General features: G+C 43.6%; 1 protein-coding gene across 1 annotated transcript; it reads right to left on the bottom strand.

Moving 5' to 3' along the window:
- Positions 1–757: 757 nt before the first annotated feature.
- Positions 758–16,421, bottom strand: AP1M2 (adaptor related protein complex 1 subunit mu 2). Its single transcript, XM_073587559.1, has 12 exons — positions 16,243–16,421; positions 13,250–13,406; positions 11,722–11,789; positions 11,362–11,492; positions 9,806–9,953; positions 9,608–9,734; positions 8,826–8,968; positions 5,792–5,863; positions 5,280–5,438; positions 4,889–5,014; positions 2,882–2,957; positions 758–1,633 (listed from the first exon to the last, which is right to left on the bottom strand). The coding sequence occupies exons 1-12, from the start codon at positions 16,282–16,284 to the stop codon at positions 1,611–1,613; spliced, it is 1,272 nt and encodes a 423-aa protein (XP_073443660.1). The 5' UTR covers positions 16,285–16,421; the 3' UTR covers positions 758–1,610.
- Between the last annotated feature and the right edge of the window lie 1,523 nt (positions 16,422–17,944).

Below are 17,944 nucleotides of genomic sequence, written 5' to 3'. Positions count from 1 at the left end.
GTAGGGGGCAGAGCTCGTCGGCAGTGAGACTACTCTTTCCATCAGAGACTCGTACTACAACCAACAAGCTTAGTGCCTCATGACACGGCATGTAACCAGCAAGACTTGTACCTACATTCTGAGGTGTGACCATGAAACGTCTGCAAACCAGTCTTTGACTTGTATCCTACTCACAACGGACTGGGGGAAAGTTCCCAAGAAACGATCAGTGATGGAAAATTGTCTCCGACCATTGTTTTAGGGGCCAATGTGTCACCATTGAACACAGAATTGGGTGCCATCATTGTCCATAGTAGAGGTATTACTCACCAACTGGCTCCAAATGGGCTTATTTTGTCAAGCCTAGTGGCTGGTGTGGTCCAAAGTTTTGGGAGGGGCACATTTCTAAGCAGCAGCTGGCTGATATTAGACTTTGCTTACTACTGAAAAAGAAGGGACTCCTCCTTACTTCACAGGCGTCACTGTAAATTATCCTTCTAGAATCGACTATACTCCCAAAAACACCCACGCCAAGGATTATTAAAGTTTTCAGATGCCTAAAAAGAACAATTATATCAATAAAGTCAGTTTGGAACTGGGGGCGCTGTTTCATTGGAGTCTATGGAAAATATAAGGCATTTCAGTGGTCAGAAGTGGTACTGCATTTTTATTTTTTTTAGAAAAACTTGAAACTACACTTCTGGCTCACAGGGCTGATAGAAATTTTTACTTTGTAAGCAACTGGATAGCTACAAATTAATAATCACCCTGGTCACAGTTTACAGAGAGACAGTTTATTTTTACACATATAGTAGATGTAGGAAATTGTCAACGTGGAACAGATAGAATTCGATGTAAATAGAAGTTTTTTTGGAGGAGGTTGAGGTTGTCCAGACACTAAAGTATGGAAGCCCATCAAGGAAAGTGTTAAATCAGTTTCCCTGATTTTATGTAAAGAAAATTCACATTCAATTCACTTTAATTTCATAAATTCCTTGTAATTGCCATTGTTGGATCCCAACCTTGTCGTATGCAGAGCGCTCCGATAACGACCACACACGGGGATGTTTCCTCATTAGGACGCCCCTCAAGTTCACACGTTACCTTCCCAAGGATCCCAAACTAAGGACACTTTTTCCACACTGCAGATCCAACATCTTTCCCCCATCATTTACCCAAATCTAATTAATTCTTACAAATAATTATATAATTTTAACTTTAGAAAGAGCATTTTGTTTTAATTAGATTAAAACCAAAAAAAAAAAAAACTTTGGATTTTTTTTTTTTTTAAGTTCATACACCCCTTTGTCAATACAAGACTTGAAGGTGGCACCGTACATCCTATGGTCCCATCATTAGTGTCCTCTGCAGGGTACAGGTTTGCCCCCATTACGACCAGCAATAGGAATCTCTCTCAGTAGGAAAAATCCTATCTGAGGACACTTCTGGGGATACAATCTGTTGCCTCCGGATCACAACTGTTCTCGCCAAAAATCTTATTTTTTGATGCTTGGTTTCCGTACTATAAAGACTTAGTTTTTTTTGTTCCCTTTATCTTCATATGAAAAGTGTAATACAGGCCGTAGACAGGAGCACCTCACACATGCATAAGGAGAGATTCTTGGTTACGATCAGTTTGTGCGGAGCTGGTAATCTGCAAAAGAAAAAAAAAAAAAAATTGAAAAAGACGGACCAAAAAGTGGCGCCGTTTCCTGGTTTTGGACAATTCCTTTAATGGGGATTTGTCAGTTTTCCAGAATGATTCCTCATGATTTAAGCAGAACATCGTTTCTTAGAACTGTTGTCTTGTTCCTCTGTTATTTTGCCTGAAAATGGAGGAATGAACTGACAGCTGGATGTTGGCATTCCCCTTGGGGGTCAAACATTGTCAGACCTCAGTGGGTAGTGCTAAACTGTACACAGATCTCTTAATTCAACTACATCCCTTTTTTGAGCAGATTCTCTCTTTGTAGAGGGACTGTCCCGGCTTTAAAACCAATTTCCTCCCAGGGAAATTTTTTTGGCTCAGAGGGGGAAATCACTTCCAGAATGTGGCCACCTCAGCCCTTGATCCCACCATTGGAACAACAGGCAAAAAGCTGTGACCAAGGCCTGAGTGATGGCCCGTCTTATACAAAGGCACTCCTGTCCACTAAATTGGGAGCTTCTGTCCTAGATTGAAAATGCAGTGGAGGACCAATCAACGAGATGGGGGTAGTCTAAATCATGCTGTTATGGATCAGCGGGGGCGGGCTTAACCACTCATCTTTAGACCACACCCCTGAGGGATTCTTAATTTTTTTCTACTAGGGCCACCTCATCATCCAGACATTGGTGGTGATGATCAGTTCCCATGGTCAAAAACTAACTCAAAATTAAAATCATTTTTGCTTAATTTACTCCATTTTATTTTAACAACTGACTCCTTTTGGGGTTTATTTTAAAGTTGTTAAACCAGAAATTACCTTATCAAAATTAAGGTGTTACCCTCACCCCCTCCCCCTCCCCATTTTACAGCATTTACCAATCGGGTTAATTACATTTATATTTTGAGAGACTGGACTTCTATGGACGCCAGCCAGAAGGTGTCGTTCCCAGGAGTACAGTCATGACAGGCACAGGAGTCTTCATCAGACCCCCTGCCATCATAGCAAACCATCAGCACCATGTGATCTCGTCACAGGGGCACTGTTGAGTGGTTAGAATAGAGCACCCCCTGCGACATGATCTGTCAATGACCGCAGCATTTACCAGTGGTGACAGTTAGTGCTTGTAAAATTCTATGGAGGGAGAAGTTAGAGAACGACACAGACACCAGTGATACGATGACTAGTATAGCAGCCTACGGCTATATTATACCGCAGCTTTGTGTTTTCACCCTCCTTCCACATTATTCACTTACCTCCGCTTTGGGTTATGTATCTGACCCATGGAAGTGCTTGGTATCCACTTTTTTCAATAATTTTCATGTAACGAACCTAGAAAAAGGACAAATATAGTAACAAATACAATCCTACAGACACATATAATAGGCGACTTTCCACAACAATGAATGTGGACGGCTTACCCCAGTGGACTAGCCCTCAGAAATAAACAGTAGTCCATAAGGTTCACTTTACCATGTAATTAATGTGGGACATGCACCCAGACAGTGGGCCTCAGTCACATGTCCTCTGCAGGACTTAACACTAGTACACCTCGACCCCCGCTCCTCTAATCAATCCACATTGACACGTACAGCTCTGGCAAAAAAATTAAGAGACCACTGCAAAATTTTCAGTTTGTCCGATTTTTCTCTTTATAGGTATATTTTTGAGTAAAATGTAAATTATTTTATTCTATAAACTACTGACATGTCTTCGAATTTCCAAGCACTAAATTTTGGATTTATTTTCAGAAAATGAGAAATGGTCAAAATAAAAAAAATGCAATATTTTGTGGAATAACCATGATTTTTAATCACCGCTTTCATGTGTCTTGGCATGCTTTCCACCAGTCTTTCACACTGCTTTTGGGTGACCTTATGCCACTCCTGGTACAAAAATTTAAGCAGTTCTTTGTTTGATGGCTTGTGACTATCCATCTTCCTCTTGATTACATTCCAGAGGTTTTCAATGGGCTTCAGGTCTGGAGATTGGGCTGGCCATGACAGCAATTTGATCTGGTGTTCCTTCATCCACACATTGACTGACCTAGCCGTGTGGCATGGCGCATTGTCCTGCTGGAAAAAAAGAGTCCTCAGAGTTGTGGAACGTTGCCTGAGCAGGAGGAATCAACTGTTTTTCCAGGATAACCTTGTATGCGGCTTGATTCATACATCCTTCACAAACATTAACCTGCCCAATTCCAGCCTTGCTGAAGTATCCCCAGATCATCACCGATCCTCCACCAAATTTCACAGTGGGTGCAAGACACTGTGGCTTGTACGCCTGTCCAGGTCTCCGTCTAATCATTAGACGACCAGGTGTTGGGCAAAGCTGAAAATTAGACTCATCAGAGAAGATTACCTTACTCCAGTCCTCTATGGTCCAATCCTTATGGTCTTTGGCAAACTTCAGCCTGGCTCTCCTTTGCTTCTCATTAATGTAAAGGTAGAAAAAAGCCTTTCATGACTTGAGCCCTGCCTCTAGGAGCCTGTTACAAACTGTTCTTGCTGTGCACTTCACCCCAGCTGCCATTTGCCATTCCTTTTGTAGGTCACTTGATGTCATCCTGCGGTTGCTGAGTGACATTCAAATAAGATGACGGTCATCCCGGTCAGTGGAGAGTCGTTTTCGCCCTCTGCCGGTCTGTAGCTTTGTTGTCCCCAATGTCTGCTGCTTGACCTTGTTGTAATGGACTGTAGTCTTAGAAATTTTAAGGATGGAGGCAACATTACGCTCACTGTATCCCTCTGCTAGTAAAGCCAGAATTGAGCCCTTCTTTTCCTCACTCAAGACTTTTCTTTTCAACTCCTTTGACATGGTTAAAAGCTATTTTTTTTCATTCCTATTACTTTTGGGATATTACTAGCACTTGTTTTGCCATCCAGCTTGTCCTATTGCAAGAGGATTGTGAACACCACAGCAGGGTTTTTTCTACTTTCCTTCATTAAATAAGATTTGGTTCAGGTGATCACATTATCAGAAGCACAGTAAGTAGAATGAGGTGTACTCTGGATGGAATTCACCTGACACTGGAATGGAATGGCCGTCAGACATGTAGAGAAGCTGATTTTTACAAAACTGTGCAGTGGTCTCTTAATTTTTACCAGAGCTGTAGATATCCCTGGCAGCTCAGTGGGCTGCGTTACATCCTTGGTGATCAGTGACTGATGTGATGGTGTCATCCTTCCCATGACCTGATCCATGTCCCATCCCTGAACACTTGTCGTCTCCGTTTCTTCAGTAAATTGTCAGACGCCACTTACCTGGATTCCAGATACTGTGAAATAAGGAATTTCAAATTTGACGCCGATTGGGGGTTTTCCTTCTAACTCTTCTGTCTCCACACTAGGTAGCCCGAAGTGCGCCCTCATCAAATACTCCTTCCCACCCTGCAGAATAATAACAAGATGTTAGACTTAATTATGATGGACCAACAGAAAGTGGGCCCTGAGGTCCCAGCACCAGCCCCAGCAGCTCAAGGGCCCCAGCACATATCATACATGACATCTACTACTATCATATTGGACTTTTGATAAGGTGCACCAGGGATCAGAAGAGACATGGACGGCGGAGGCCTCAACCTTTAGGAACCCACAGATATAAACCAGCCAGCTCATCAGACAAGAATGAGTCACTTTTCTTTGTCTCGCTCACCGGAAAGGACTTGATCGTCCACACAACCACATTTTTCTCGGGAACATATTTCGCACTCCCCACACTGGTCTTGAATTTCGGAGAATCCGCGTCACTTGGAACAGGAACGGAAATCTCTACGTTGTTCGCCACGGACTGTTTCTTAAACTGACCCTTTGCCTAATACAAGAGAAATGATTGTACATGCCATCCCAGAAAGAGACAGGAGGAACTGCAAGGTTATCAGTTAACATGTCACGTAGCTCCTCCCTCCTGACTGTCACCCTGTTATGGGAGGGGCAGACACCATGTCACAACTCCTCCCTCATGACTCATGGGAGGGCCATACTCCATGTCACTCAGCTCTTCCTCCCCCCCATGATCCTATGATGGGAGGGGGAGACACCATAGCTCCTCCCTCATGACTCATAGGAGGGACATACTCCCTTCCATCACTCTGTGGTGAGAGAGGAAGACCCCACGTCACTCAGCTCCTCCCTCCTGACTGAGGTCCTAAGTTTCTTGAGCTTTACCTTCACCATGATTTCCAGTCGACTGTGACTGAACTTCTCTATGACAGATTCAATCCAAATCAAAGGTTTGACCTGCAGGGAATAAAATAAAAAGGTGTATGACTGCACATCCCCGCAGGGCAGGACTACAGAGAGTACAAAAATAAACTAGGCACTCAACTTAAAGATGTATTTTTTTGAGAGATTTTATGGTTGTGGGTAATGAAATGATGGGGGATCGGTAATAAAAGGTTTTTACAGCGGATGGTGGATTTGTGTTTGGAAATGTGATCTTTGACAGACTGGGGGGTGGTTTCTCCCACATAGGCTAAACCGCATGGACATTTGATTAGGTAGACCACAAATGGTGTGTCGCAGGGGAAGTACTTCTGGATTTTGTATTTCTTGTCTGAATGGGGATGATGGATGTTTTCCCCTTTAAGTACGTTGCCACATTGGGTGCAATGTAGGCACGGAAATGTACCACATCTCGGGGTATGAAGGGTGAGCTGACTGGAAATAGTAGTGGTTGTGCCTATGTCAGCGCGTACCAGTCGGTACCTAATGTTGGGTGCTCTATTAAAGCACGGTAGAAGAGGTTGTTGGAATTCGGAAATTTCTGGGTAGGCTTCATGTAACAAATGCCAATGTCGACGTATGGACCTTATGTATCCGATAGGCAAATGGATGATGAGTGGACGAAAGGGATTCTTTCGCTAGCATTCGTGCAATTAGTGGGCCGTGTTGCCTGTGCTTACAATAGGACAGACTGGGGGTAACCTCTGTTTTGAAACTTGGTATGTAGTTCATTAACCCGCTGTTGACGTAGAGTATGGTCTGTTACTATGCGGTTAATTCTATGTGTCTGAGATTTTGGGATGGATTTTTTTTTACCGATACTGGATGGAAACTTTGATAGTGTAATAAGCTACAGTTAGGTCCATATTTATTTGGACAGAGACAACATTTTTCTAATTTTGGTTCTAGACATTACCGCAATGAATTTTACACAAAACAATTCAGATGCAGTTGAAGTTCAGACTTTCAGCTTTCATTTGAGGGCATCCACATTAAACTTGGATGAAGGGTTTAGGAGTTTCAGCTCCTTAACATGTGCCACCCTGCTTTTAAAGGGACCAAAAGTAATTGGACAGATTAAATAATTGTAAAAAAAATGTTCATTTCTAGCACTTGGTTGAAAACCCTTTGTTGGCAATGACTGCCTGAAGTCTTGAACTCATGGACATCACCAGACGCTGTGTTTCCTCCTTTTTGATGCTCTGCCAGGCCTCCACTGCGGTGGTTTTCAGTTGCTGTTTGTTTTTGGGCCTGTCTGAAGTTTAGTCTTTAACAAGTGAAATGCATGCTCAATTGGGTTGAGATCAGGTGACTGACTTGGCCATTCAAGAATATTCCACTTCTTTGCTTTAATAAACTCCTGGGTTGCTTTGGTCGTCGTTTCATAGTACAGATGGACAATGACCCAAAACATAAAGCCAATCAGTTTGGCTGGATCTGAGCACACAGTATGGCTCTGAATACCTCAGAATTCATTCGGCTGCTTCGGTCCTGTGTCACATCATCAATAAACACTAGTGAACCAGTGCCACTGGCAGCCATGCATGCCCAAGCCATCACACTGCCTCCGCCGTGTTTTACAGATGATGTTGTCTTCTGTGGGCGCCCAGGTCTTTTTGCATTGATGAGTTCACCAGTGCTTTCTTTCTTTCTCAGGAAGTACCAAACTGTAGATTTTGCCACTCCTAATGTTGTAGCAATTTTCTCGGAATGGTTTTTTCTGTTTTTGCAGCTTAAGGATGGCTTGTTTCACCTGCATGGAGAGCTCCTTTGACCGCATGTTTCCTTCACAGCAAAACCTTCCAAATGCAAGCACCACACCTCAAATCAACTCCAGGCCTTTTATCTGCTTAAGTGAGAATGACATAACGAAGGGATTGCCCATACCTGTCCATGAAATAGCCTTGGAGTCAGTTGTCCAATTACTTTTGGTCCCTTTAAAAACAGGGTGGCACATGTTAAGGAGCTTAAACTCCTAAACCCTTCATCCAATTTTAATGTGGATACCCTCAAATGAAAGCTGAAAGTCTGTACTTCAACTGCATCCGAATTGTTTTGTTTAAAATTCATTGTGGTAATGTCTAGAACCAAAATTAGAAAAATGTTGTCTCTGTCCAAATATATATGGACCTAACTGTATTTCTGTCAGTACTTTTGACATATAGGGCTGTAGTTAGCTTGCCTTCTGTGTCTTTTAGAACTAGGGTATCTAGAAAATTGATTTCATTTCTATCGAAGGACATTGTGAAGGATAGGCCTGGCCAAGAAGAATTGAGTAACTGGAAGAAAAGATGATGTAATTCGACCGTTCCTTGCCAGATACAGAAGATATTGTCTATGAAGCGTTTCCACATCAAGACATTATCCTGGTATAACTGGCTGGCATAGATCACAGTACTCTCGTAGTCTGCCATGTAGCAGTTAGCATACGGTGGCGTTACGTTAGAGCCCATAGCGGTCCTCTTTCCTCCTTTAACTGATATAATGAGATATAAAGTTGAGCATTGTATTTTGGACCTCTATATGTTGGTACTATTATATTTATCTGACTTGGACCAATATTACCTATCTTTGTGTATACTTTATTTTTGTTGTTCTCATTATGAATTAAATAATGATTTATTATTTTTCTCTGTTCCATAGTAATTGATAAAGGCCAAATGCGGCCGAAACGTTTTGCCTTGACTACATTAAAAGACTAAAAAAAATACATCTTTAAGTTGAGTGCCTTGAGTTTATTTTTATTACTTTATAGTGTTGGATCCTACTACGGCACCTTCCTTAGTGCACACGGTTCTCTACTAGTACAGAGAGTACAAGACACACCCCACATGAGATGGTGACCTACAAGATAGCCATCTGATTTGTAATGCCAGTTTTTGAAAAAAATAAAATTGTACTGCAGTAGACTAGATAGGCAGGATTACACACCCGAAAGCAGCAACAGAGAGGACAGAGGCAACAGATGCTCAGGTACCTGTGTATTCAGACGGTAAGACATCAGCTCAAAATCACCATCCGGAGGGATAAACGAGATGGTGCGATCATTCTCAAAACGGGAGAGACGCACGCACTGGTGGAATTTCACATCTTCAAGCTCCACGGTCTTATTCTTGTTACCTAGGCATCAAGCACGGCTAAATGTAAATGTGACAGCTGCATTAAGACTTACCTCCTATCAACAAGACATGACTGCTTGCAAGTCAGGCTTCATTAACAATTTTGCCCCATTTGCCACCTTTTTTGCTCTGTGTTGCATTATCTATACCTGGCTTCAAAATGAATTAACTTAGAATCCATCAGGGAGCTCGTTTTGACAGATAGTTATTAGTCCCCCCCCACGACAGTAAATTCATCACCACATCAAAGTTCAGCTCAACTTTTATGTTTGCTGTGGACATAAATCCACATGGGAGTTCAGCAAAGGACACAAAAGTTATGAACTCCCTGTCGGAATGAGTTCACTGATGGATTTTCAGATAACTCATTCTGCAGCCAGCAGGGAAACAAAGAACCTGTAGAAGGCAATCAGTGCAAAATTTTTAATGTAACCCTATGTCAAATTATTTTTAGGCCAAAAAGCAAATTGTCCCAGAAGGTGTCCATAGCCCTTCAGGCCTGTGAGATTTTCACTTCTTGAACAACTACATCTCCCCATACCCTAGTAAATATATTTGCTATGGCCACAGTCTGGGGCGCTTTTCTTCTGGCTCCAGGCAACCCAACCCCTGCGCTTTCCCTTTACACCCTGGTACTCACGTCCGGTAAGCTCGAAGAGGACTCGGTCATTCAATCCAAGCCTCAGCTCTGGCATCCCGGAGAGGAAGACTTTGAGTTTCACACTTCCCACGATCTCGCTTAATAGAACGCTGCCATTACTGTTCACCTGAAATACAACCGTATGAGTTTTCTCATTTCGTCAGGTTTCCCCTAAAACGAGATCTCAAAAAAGCTCACCAGCAAGTTCACAGACTCGATCACATCTATGAAGACCTCGTTCTTCTTGTACTTGAGCCCCTCAGACCTCCAGGACACTGCATTGGTCACAGTGGTCGGGACTCGAGACTTGGCTGTTTCCAGTTTGTTTCCTTGTTGTGTGATGTATCTAGACCAGAAGAAATGAAAATGAGGGATGAAGAAGATGACAACCTTGTGATGGCCGTCACGTGAAGCCCTTACGTATATGCCTCAGGGGCTGACATATCATTGGTGCAACCTGTGCGGCTGTACAGGGGCCCAGGGAGGCCCATTTCCACCTCCAAAGCAGGAGACTTGTGCATTATGATGAGCTATTGGGCTGCAAAGGGCCCATATACTGCTCTTCTATAGGGGCGCTCTCCTAACTCTGGCCGACACGCCTCACCTATATACAGTGGCCCAACTTGGGCCCAGATACAAAATTTGGACACGGGCCCCTACCTGCACGCTGGTCAGATGTATGGGCCCTTGTAGTGTTCTAGCTCTTTTAAAGACATACGTGTTCACCCTCCATGTAACAGTTTTATCTGTCCTGGGTCCCTTTTGGTATTAATGTCCCCGGTCTTCTGTGACTGATTATTACGCTGCAGCTTACATAACCTGAGTTTATCCGATACATTTTCAAACCAGATAATACAAAGGATACCATTTCCAACTTGGGTCAGAGTTTGGGTTTAGATATTAGCAAAATGGCTTTTTGCAGTTCCAAGTGGGAAAACACTCAGATCGTGATGTTTCTATAAGACTTTCATGACCTTGGAGGTGTCTGTAGGAATTAGTGACCAGTCACCCTAAAGATCATTTGTGAGGTCAGACCCTGTGGCTGGGAGTGGTGTTAGATGGGGATTGTGGTAAGCGCACTGTTCAGACATTAGTTTTTCCCATCCCAACTCATCCCTCCATGCCTTTATGGACATTGACGTGTGCAGAGTCATACAGGATCTTCACCAAATATTATCACAAAGCTGAAAGTGTCAGTCAAAAAATGTCTGTGCATGTTGGAATATTAACATCACCCTTCTGTGGAAAAAAACAGACCCACACCAGGCAAACCCTCCGCCCCCCCCGATGCGCGCCCCAGGTAAACCCTCTGGCTCCCCGACGCGTGCCCCAGGCAAACCCTCTGGCCCCAACGCCGTCTAATGATTGAAGGCTTGCCTACAGCTGCTCAGCCATTGAAACCCATACCTTAAAGCTCGAGGTGGACAGTTTGTGCGCCAATGAAAGAGGTCTGAACTCAATTTAGCCACCTCACCATTACTAAACTTTCAGTATTTGACCATGGAGGACATGACTGTGTGCTTGGTTTTATCCCCAGTGTAGAATAAGCAAGCTGAAACACTGGAGTTCATTAATAAGGAGAGGTGGGGGGGGGTCAGATACTTTTGTAATGTACAATATAAACGGACTATTGATGTTCCATCACACACAGTAGGTAATGTATGGTCATGGTCCACCACCTGAAGAAGGTTGTGTTTCGCCATTCAGTACACAGCGGAAGCCTATGTTAGTTACTGGGAACGGATCTCACTTACTCTTGCAGGATTTTGCTTTCTGTTGTCTGAGGGAATCCAAAATCCATCACCTCATCCAGCAGCTCATAGACAATGACAAAGTTGTCTCGGATGCTCTCTTCTTCCAACTCCTTGAAGTACTCAGTAAAAACCTACAGGAAGAAACACTAGACATGTACAAGACGATCGACCTCTACCCTAGCTCTGTGCTGGGAGTATCCCACATGGTTGGTGCCCATGGTATGATGCAATAGCTGTGGTGGAACTACAACTCTCAGCATGCCTGCACAGACGCAGGATGTCAGGCAGCTGTAAGAGTGTGCTAGGAGTTGTAGTTATTCTGTCCTCATCCCTTTCCGAGACTTATACACGATCGGTTACCTCTACTACTTTGTACAGGAAGGAGTAGACCAGAGCCGCATTGGCATTCTTATTGGTTAAGGCGACCACTGAAGACAGAGAGTTAAGGACAACAAGTCTATCATCTGAAGGCATAAAATCGTACAGAAGGTAGAAAAATACAGCTACTCTCTTCCAGAAACAGCGCCCCACCCAAGCACAGGCTGCACGTGGTATTGCAACACAGCCATTCCACGTCAATGAAACTGAACAGTAATACCAGACACAAACTAAGGACAGGTGTGGTGGTGTGTTTCGGAAAAAGAGTAGCTATATTTTCTGAAAGAAATGGTTTAAAGAGGTTTCCAGCTTCTAAAAAAATTCTCACCAAGAAACAAAGGGGTCGGGGGGGGGGGGGACAAAAAAAAAAAACGCTGCATGGTCAACAGACTGGTGGTTGGGATGTAATCACTTCCAGTCTGGCAGAGATTTTTGGGGCCGGGAGCAGATTCCTGAGGAAAACATCATTTATTTTACTTCTTTTATTTAAACAGCTATCTAATGTAATGTTAAACAGCTGAAAAACCCCTTTAAGGAGGACCTGTTACCAGGTGAAAAGCAGGCAGTTTTTGCCCTTGTTATATTCCCGCTGCTCCACTGAATTTTCAGATATTTGCATTTTTCTTTAAATCCAGAGATATGAGCCAAGCCTTTTTATTTAGTTATGATTTCTATCGTCTTTTTTCAAAGGGGGAGCATGGTTCACCGAGTAATCATGTAGTGCTGCCAAGAGACACACCCCTGAGGCTCCCGTCAGACACACCCCTGAGGCTCCCGTCAGACACACCCCCTTGTAACAACGATTATAAATAATCATAAAAAAATTCCGTCATTTTTGGGTCCCAGGAGTCGGACTCCTGGCGATCATACATTTATCACTGCCCTGTGGAAAGGCAATACATATCGTTCATGGCACAAAGATTAAAGTAAGAATTATTTCATTACCCAAATCTCCCCAATCACTGGAGTATTCCTTCTTAAAGGGGAATTGCACTTTTTTTTTTTTAATTCAACAATAACTTTGATGCAATACAACAACTTTAAACCCCAAGATGCACAAAAGGGCGGACTGTGGTGTTTTTTTTTTTAGAGCCCCCCCCCCCAAAAAAAAATCACATTTGTCCTGCTGACGGATTTCCCTTGGAAAGAAGATTTTGGGTAGAACTCTCCTGCAAATAATGGACAACTCTAGGTAATTTTTCCCCGCAGCTAGATAGAAACTGATATTATATTAGGGGCTCATTCTTATACAGGTTCCAGGGCAGGTCATAAAAAAAAAAAAAAAAACACAAACACACCCCACTACCGAGGATTCTACCCCCAAAAAACCCGGGTATCCTCCAGTTGTAGAATAATGGTTTCCAATCCATAACCCTCCAGCAGGCTGTGACAGCTAAGCTAAAGGCTGTGGTTTTGCAATGACATGTATGGGGAAAGTGTCGCGGCCCCTGTGGAGATAGAATTAGATCATGTAATCCGCACTAGTCTGCGCGTCACACGTGGAGGATACGGTAGAGGTTGCTGTGTTTGATCCACAAGAAGTGGACCTTCCCGTGAACGAGGAGCGGCGTCAGGTTCCCTTCTTCTTCCCTCTGGACGACCAGCGGCATAAAGTGATCGATCTCCATCATGTTAATGTCCCCCTTATAATTCCGGCAGATGAGGGGCTACACAAAAAGAGGAACGTATATACGGTTACACGGTGAGGGAGGGGTTCACATACGTACAGTCTGGTCTGGATGTCGCCCTACATATTAGACTGTGAAATATTATGGAATATCAAATGATCGCAGGTAGACATCACCTAGGGGTGCCAGAAAGAAAACATTTTATAAACTATATCAGTTTATTAACACGATGTATATCAGATTAATAGAAATATATTTGGTAAAATATATTTTCATTCTAAAAAAATATTATATATCATATACACATGAATATGTGTGTGTAATATTTTTTTTCTATTTTTTGGTACAGACCAAAAGTTTGGACACACCTCATTCAGAGTTTTCTTTTGTTTCATGACTATGAAAATTGTAGATTCACTCTGAAGGCATCAAAACTATGAATTAACACATGTGGAATTATATAATTAACAAAAAAGTGTGAAACAACTGAAAATATGTCTTATATTCTAGGTTCTTCAAAGTAGCCACCTTTTGCTTTGTTTACGGCTTTGCACACTCTTGGCATTCTCTTGATGAGCTTCAAGAGGTAGTCACCGGAAATGGTTTTCCAACAGTCTTGAAGGAGTTCCCAGAGATGCTTAGCACTTGTTGGCCCTTTTGCCTTCACTCTGCGGTCCAGCTCACCCCAAACCATCTCGATTGGGTTCAGGTCTGGTGACTGTGGAGGCCAGGTCATCTGGCGTAGCACCCCATCACTCTCCTTCTTGGTCAAATAGCCCTTACACAGCCCGGAGGTGTGTTTGGGGTCATTGTCCTGTTGAAAAATAAATGATGGTCCAACTAAACACAAACCGGATGGAATAACATGCCGCTGCAAGATGCTGTGGTAGCCATGCTGGTTCAGTATGCCTTCAATTTTTAATAAATCCCCAACAGTGTCACCAGCTAAGCACCCCCCCCACACCATCATACCTCCTCCTCCATGCTTCATGGTGGGAACCAGGCCTGGTCTCTAATCTGAGCTGCTGTTAACCTGCGATTTCTGAGGCAGGTGACTCGGATGAACTTATCCTCCGCAGCAGAGGTGACTCTTGGTCTTCCTTTCCTGGGGCGGTCCTCATGTGAGCCAGTTTCTTTGTAGCGCTTGATGGTTTATGCCACTGCACTTGGTGACACTTTCAAAGTTTTCCCAATTTTTCGGACTGACTGACCTTCATTTCTTAAAGTAATGATGGCCACTCGTTTTTCTTTACTTAGAATTTGTATTATGGCAAGAAAAAAGCATCTAACAGTCTATTCAGTAGGACAATCAGCTGAGTATCCACCAGACTTCTGCACAACACAACTGATGGTCCCAACCCCATTAATAAGGCAAGAAATCCCACTTATTAAACCTGACAGGGCACACCTGTGAAGTGAAAACCATTTCCGGTGACTACCTCTTGAAGCTCATCAAGAGAATGCCAAGAGTGTGCAAAGCAGAAATCAAAGAAAAAGGTGGCTACTTTGAAGAACCTAGAATATAAGACGTATTTTCAGTTGTTTCACACTTTATTATATAATCCCACATGTGATAATTCATAGTTTGGATGCCTTCAGAGTGAATCTACAATTTTCATAGTCATGAAAATAAAGAAAACTCTTTGAATGAGAAGTTGTGTCCAAACTTTTGGTTTGTACTCATATATATAATTTTATTACTGTGTAATATTAGGGGCAGACATATCATTGGTGCAACCTGTGCAGACACACAGGTGCCCAAGGAATAAGGGGGGGCCATGTACACCTTCAAAGTAGGTGAAATTTGCAGTATGATGAGCTACTGGACTGTAAAGGACCAATATAATTATATTTAAGAAACTAATTTTTTATTACACATTAATAAAAAAATATATAATTTATAAAATATACTTCACACACACACATATATCACCCTTTATAAAATGTATTTTTATTATTTATTAATATTTGTATTAGTGTAAAATATGATTGTATACAGTAATAATTCTCTATTGTTTAAGTATTTTATGCATTACGCACACGTGTGTATAATATAGAATCTTTTTTCATAAAAATATATTTTATAAGTTATATTTTATTAGTACGTGAGACATGGCCTATAAGACATTCATAAAATTATATATTTTATAATATTTTATTATAAAATATTGTATTTATTGCACACTAATAAAAATATATAATTTATCTATATTTTAAGAAAAATTAAAATTATACACACACATTTGGGGTGGACATTGGATGGTGCTTGGTAATGTAAGGCTGCGTGCCCATGACCCTGGAGCTGGGCCGGGCTACACGGCGGGATCATGAAGCCACATTGTAGGAGTGATTATTATGGGGGTGGTCTTTTCTTTTTTCTTTCCAGCCACACATTTTATCCATTTTTCAGTATATTATATGGTAAAGTAAATGGTGTCATAAAAAAAAAAAAAAAATATTATATATATATTTTAACACTGCAAAAAACAGGAATTGACTTGGTAGAAAGGGGTATCATTATCCCAAAGTCACCTAAAATAGGTCATTAAGATTGACGTGTCTAATGCTGGGGAACTACAGATGTCAGCATGCCAAACACCATCCTATGCGATGAGGGAGTAGGAGAATGATGGACAGTGCGGCTTATTACAGCCCCGTGCACATTACACGTCTAGAACACGAGGCTTCAGGAGAAACTGCAGCTTTCCTGTCATGATAGAGAAGTTTCCTGCATTCACCGAGTTAGCAGCTACTGAACTACATCTCCCAGGGTCCCCACCCAATAGTCCGGCTGGAGAGCATCATGGGAAATGTAGTCCCCTCGCCGCTGGAGCGCTCTGCAGGCAGAATAGCAGCCAGGGGCCGGGGCACTTACTTTTCCCTTCAGGTCCAGGACGAAGACGGCGGAGGCGGACATGGCGACACCTGGGTGTAATGTGAAGGAAGGGGACAGAGCTGGTAGGAAGCCACTGCCACTGTGTCAGCTTCTCAATGGCCGCCACCTTCCTCTTCCTGTGCGCACCTGTCTGACGTCACCAGCTCAGGTAGGAGCCAGGTGTGGACTTCTTAAAGGAGCCGCCCCCTGTCCCCGCTTACCTGCCGCAGGCACAAGCAGGAGGGGGTGCGGTCCCTTTAAATTAGAGGAGTTGCAGGGTGGAGGCTCAGGGGCTGACTTTTCAGGTTTTTCAACTGCGACTTATAAATGACTTCGTTTTTGCAAAAAGACTGGGGACCAAACGAAAATGTGCGGACAGGATGTGATTGGGCAAGATTCTCGTCATCGCAGTTGGTAGAAATCCACCACCTGTTGGGACCACTGCCAGCTACTTTTGGGGGACGTCGCATGGCCCCCCATCAACCGCTGAGAAAAGTTTTGTGTGGTTTTGGTGCATATCCCCTTTAAAAAAAAAATCTGTGGTGGAGCCCTAGTGGTTTAGGAGTCCCTATGGCGCCCCCTGCTGGCTGTGCGTTGTATCCCATGTGGAGACGTTACCTGAGTGGAGCACTGCCCCTTGCTGGAGGTCAGCAGCACTACAGAGGGGTGTGACTGGGGCAAGGTCCAGGGGTGCAGCGGTGGCGGCCACACTCGGGAGCAGACACCAATGCTATAACCGGCACGACAGATGGGGGACAATTTTTTTTTTTTAGCGGATCCACTTTAAAATCCTCCCAAGAAATACCAAAATCTCGGAAAACGCTTCCTAATAATATCACGGTGGGAGATTACTGCTGCAGAACTTCTCTATGGGCGTGTCCGCGTCTTGATTGGCCAGAATAGAAGAAAACACGCCCCCAATGAGTTCTGTGGCGCAGAAGAAAAAGGAAAACCAGGGGCCTATATGTGGGGGGGGGGACAGGCAGGGCATTTGCATTTTGCAGACCCCCCCATGGTGCGAGTCGGCAGTTCTCTGAGCAATCAATTGTGCTCACGTCTTTCCGATGCCAGTGAAATTGAAGCTCTGGCACTTCTGGCGACGTCAGCAGCGGGACCAGACTAGCTAATCACGGTGCTGCCATCACTCGCCGGTGCTGCAAAGGCGCATGCAACGCTGGTGGGAAGTGATCCAGGGGAGCTGAAGACACCAAAGATTTATTGTAAGAGGGAGGGAGGGTATGAGGACAAAGTATGGGGAGCGAGGGGGGATGGGAGCAGACAGTATGGGGAGCCGGGGGTATGTATGAGGACACAATATGAGTGGGGATGGGTGCGGACACAGTGTAAGGAGTGGGGGGTGAAATTTGAGGACACAGTATGAGGAGCGAGGGGGGATGGGTGCAGATACAGTATGGGGAAACACTATAGACACAGAAGTGGTTATTATGTGAGGAGACAGTATGAGGGAGAGGGAAATGTGTGACTATTGAGAGGAATGGTGTGAGGAGACAGTATGGGGGGAGTGAAGGAGCACAGAATAGAGATTGGGTAGCATGGAGGGACAGTATGAGGAGGGGAAATGTGATGAGGGGCCACAGTATAGAGACTATCCCCTATGGGGGGCACAGTGTGGAGGGGGTCCTGTATGGCAAGGAGAGGGCATTGCGGAGGGCATGTACCATAAGAGGGATAATGCAGGAGT

The sequence above is a fragment of the Dendrobates tinctorius genome, unplaced genomic scaffold (assembly GCF_039654945.1).
Source record: "Dendrobates tinctorius isolate UK_male_01 unplaced genomic scaffold, ASM3965494v1 ptg000099l, whole genome shotgun sequence".
Classification (NCBI taxonomy): Eukaryota; Metazoa; Chordata; class Amphibia; order Anura; family Dendrobatidae; genus Dendrobates; species Dendrobates tinctorius.
The sequence above is the reverse complement of the archived record's forward strand: the minus strand, read 5'-3'. Positions and strand labels throughout refer to the sequence as shown.